This window comes from Monopterus albus, unplaced genomic scaffold (genome assembly GCF_001952655.1).
Source record: "Monopterus albus unplaced genomic scaffold, M_albus_1.0 scaffold1499.1, whole genome shotgun sequence".
NCBI lineage: Eukaryota > Metazoa > Chordata > Actinopteri > Synbranchiformes > Synbranchidae > Monopterus > Monopterus albus.
In genome coordinates this window covers 1-3,334 of record NW_018129375.1, presented here as the reverse complement: position 1 = coordinate 3,334, position 3,334 = coordinate 1, and the positions used below count along the sequence as shown (strand labels likewise).

Here is a 3,334-nt window from a genome sequence, read left to right as displayed (position 1 = left end):
GGTGTGCTGGAGCGTCCCTTTTGTGAGTTCAACTGGGACACCAACCCCAGTGACTGTGATTACTCTGTTGAGCTAGCCCTGCCCAAGCACAGGATCCAGTACTTCACCTACAGAGGGCATCGCGTCTGGGACCGCCACAGCCGGACTGACAGGGTGTTTGGCTCCACTGGTCAATCTCTGGCTCCCCCGTTTGGAGGGGAGGAGGAAGCAAAGGGTAAGAGAGGCCTCTTTATTGCTACAATACCATAACATTCAACTGAATGCAACCTTTTTAAACACAAAATTAGGAAATGCCACTGCCCTCAGGATTTACTCTGACTGAATACAACCATTTGTTTTTCAACGAATATACACAGAAGAACAAGAGCAGGCTCAAGGCTGCCTTAAAACAACAGAAGACCAGCCACCTGCTGTTAGTGGGCAGGAAGAGAGTGAAACAGGGGAGTGTGCTCATACTGAGAGCACACATCTGGAGGAAGCGATGCAGGATGAGATGAATATTCACACTCCTGACTCAACACAACCAGCTTCAAAGTGTAGAGGAAACACTTCTCAGGAACAACAGGATTCAGGAGGAGCACATGTTGTGGAGGAGGCTGCAAACAGGTCTGGTGTTCATGTTCATCCTGTAAATGTAACTGAGAAACAGAAAGAGCGTCTTGAGCCTCACTAATGTGAAACAAAAGATGTGGGTGAGGTGTAGTTACAAGAGGAATTTAAATGAGATCCTTCACGTTTGATCAGATCGCTGAGAAATGGAGATCACACCTACACTGTTAGAGCAGGAGGTGGAGGACTGGGGGGAATGAATGAACAAATCTGCACCTACAGTTTTTTGAAAAGATGAAAATATCTTGTCCTCCAAACACACCTCTCACTCAGGATACCTCTCTGCTAGCTAATATGACCCATGAGCAAATGGTCAAGTATGTTTTTATACAGTGGGAGAAATTAACTTTTTGCCCCAAATCACATTTGCCTGGGTAAGTTTATTTATACCCCGGGTTCAAGTTGAGACATCAAAAATACATTACAGGAAAACTGGTATTTTAATTATTAACAGGATTAGAAACTGAGGAATGTATATTTTTCATCTTTTAAGACAGTGTTAAATGTGATTTCGTCTTTATATGGGTGACTTTAAGATAAAGCTAAATTTGGAAAGCACTCTCACAAGTTACTCTCCTGCCTGTGAAATAATTTTACTCACCTGCTTTGGTTTTAGACTTCAGACTACAACAGACCAAATATTATTGCAGACAGAGGGAGTGAGTGTGAAAGAAGAGGGTGAGGAAGAATGGGAAGAAAGCTGGGAAGCCAATAAAGATGCTTTGGTGGGTACAGTTCACTCCTCAGCACATTTTTGTTCTGTTGTTGCAGTTCAGCTTTATGAGAGTGATTTTCTTTATGTTCCTCCTTGGTTACACACAGAGTTATCTTACACCTGTGAACATCAGCCAGAGTCCGTCAGTACCTCTGAAGCAGCGAGAGGAGAAACGTGGTGCTCGCCCCCCTAAAAAGAAACCCACACACTTCATCACCTTTAGGGCCAATACTCCTGCTATCCTCTCCTGTTTCCAGCAGCTGCAGGGGGAGATCACCTCCCTTCTCCCCTCTTCTGCTCCTTACTGGTTGACTGCCTCCAGGCTTCATGTGACCCTGTGCTTGCTGATGCTGCACAGCCCAGCTGAGGTAGCCACCGCCGAGGAGGTCCTCCGACAGTTTGCCCATTTGGATCGCAACCCCCCGGTGGCTGTGACCTTTCCTGTAAAGCTGAAACATTTCAATGGGAGGGTGCTCTATTTGAGCCCCCAACCTCAACTGTCCCTTCAGCAACTCAACAGCGGCCTGCAGGAGGCCTACCGGAAGAAGGGCTTTCTCCACCGGGACTCTCACAACCCACGCTACCACCTCACACTGGCCAAGGCAGACTTAGGGGAAGAGAGGATTTTTGGAGAGGTGGGGGGCTTAAAGGTGGGGAAGGGTTTAAATTTTGGCCGTCTGCCAGTTAACACCTTATACCTTTGTGCAATTCACGGTACAAAGGTAGATGACTTTTATGAGACCTTGTGCACAGTAACTCTTCGATGATAGAAGAGCGTGCATTTCACATGCACATACTACATACATACATATGTACATGCATTATCTCTGAGCTGGAATTTTATAAGTCATGTGGCCTTACATAACAAATTAGATGTTTTAATTTTTTTTAAGTAATTTAGTAAAGGTACACTTTTAAAGGTAACCAGGTAAAAGACAATTTAATAGCATGGCTTAATGGGCAAAGATTTTTTATTAGACCAGGGAAAATCCCACTGAGGTTAAGAACCTCTTTTACAAGGAAGGGAGCCTTGGTAAGATAGTGGCTTTCTCATTTAACAGCATCAAAAAGACACTGGTGCCACACGTACACAGAATACAGTCAGCATTTCCAGAGGTCTGTACTTGTATAATATCCCCAGTACCATAAAAATGTTTTTGGAACCAGGCGTGCACTGCAAACATCGAGCCATTCATAAAGTGGCAGATATCTGGGCCCAACAGTGAAGCCATTATTTATTTATACAAAGAAAACTGGATTATATTCTTCATTTAATCCATAGGATTTAGAGTTTTAATGGTGTATAACCAGAAACATTTCCCTTTTAATAAGAGACTTCTCAATATCTCCGCCTCTATGTTTCATTTTTTCATTGCCAGTACATTTAAGATCCTAAATCTTATTATTATATGTCTTATTAATGAGAAATAATGATATATGTTATAAATGAAGATAAAATAATAAAAATAATGAAATAAAGATAAGAAATGAATGTAACCCACATCATATAGTGAATTGACACTGCAAACTTATACAAACAGAACTTTGCTCGGCTGAACAGAAGAATATAAAGACTAAACACAGATTGAGCAAAGGTCTACAACATCAGTCTTCTTATTCACTGGTTTAGTTGATAGGGTGTAAAGATTAAAACACTAAAAGCTTCAATTTGCTAAATTGCAGCAACTTTTAAAATTGGAACAGAAACTATTAGTCAATCAAATATTTGATTGATAGAAAACTAATATGGAACCGTCAAATTGGCTTACCTCTGGCAGCCAATGAATGTTTTTTTTAATTTTCATCAGCGTGGAGCCGGTAAATTCAGTGGATTTACAGAGTAGAATACCTGCTTTCTTATCATGTAAAAATTGCCATAAGTTGAAATACATGTTAGCGTTCTTTCTGTTTATTATCCGATGAGTCAAACAGGGTGACATGGGCAAACCTTGGACCTTCTCTGGGCATCCCCGATCATGTTCTACCACTACACGGGACACATACCATAAA

At 41.8% G+C, this 3,334-nt stretch overlaps 1 protein-coding gene across 1 annotated transcript; it reads left to right on the top strand.

Moving 5' to 3' along the window:
* Positions 1–3: 3 nt before the first annotated feature.
* Positions 4–3,303, top strand: LOC109953823 (leukocyte receptor cluster (LRC) member 9; the record flags this gene model as incomplete). Its single annotated transcript, XM_020589280.1, has 4 exons — positions 4–214; positions 357–606; positions 1,226–1,334; positions 1,432–3,303. Coding segments are annotated over 4 exons (1,230 nt in total), but the record flags the coding sequence as incomplete, so codon positions are not given.
* Between the last annotated feature and the right edge of the window lie 31 nt (positions 3,304–3,334).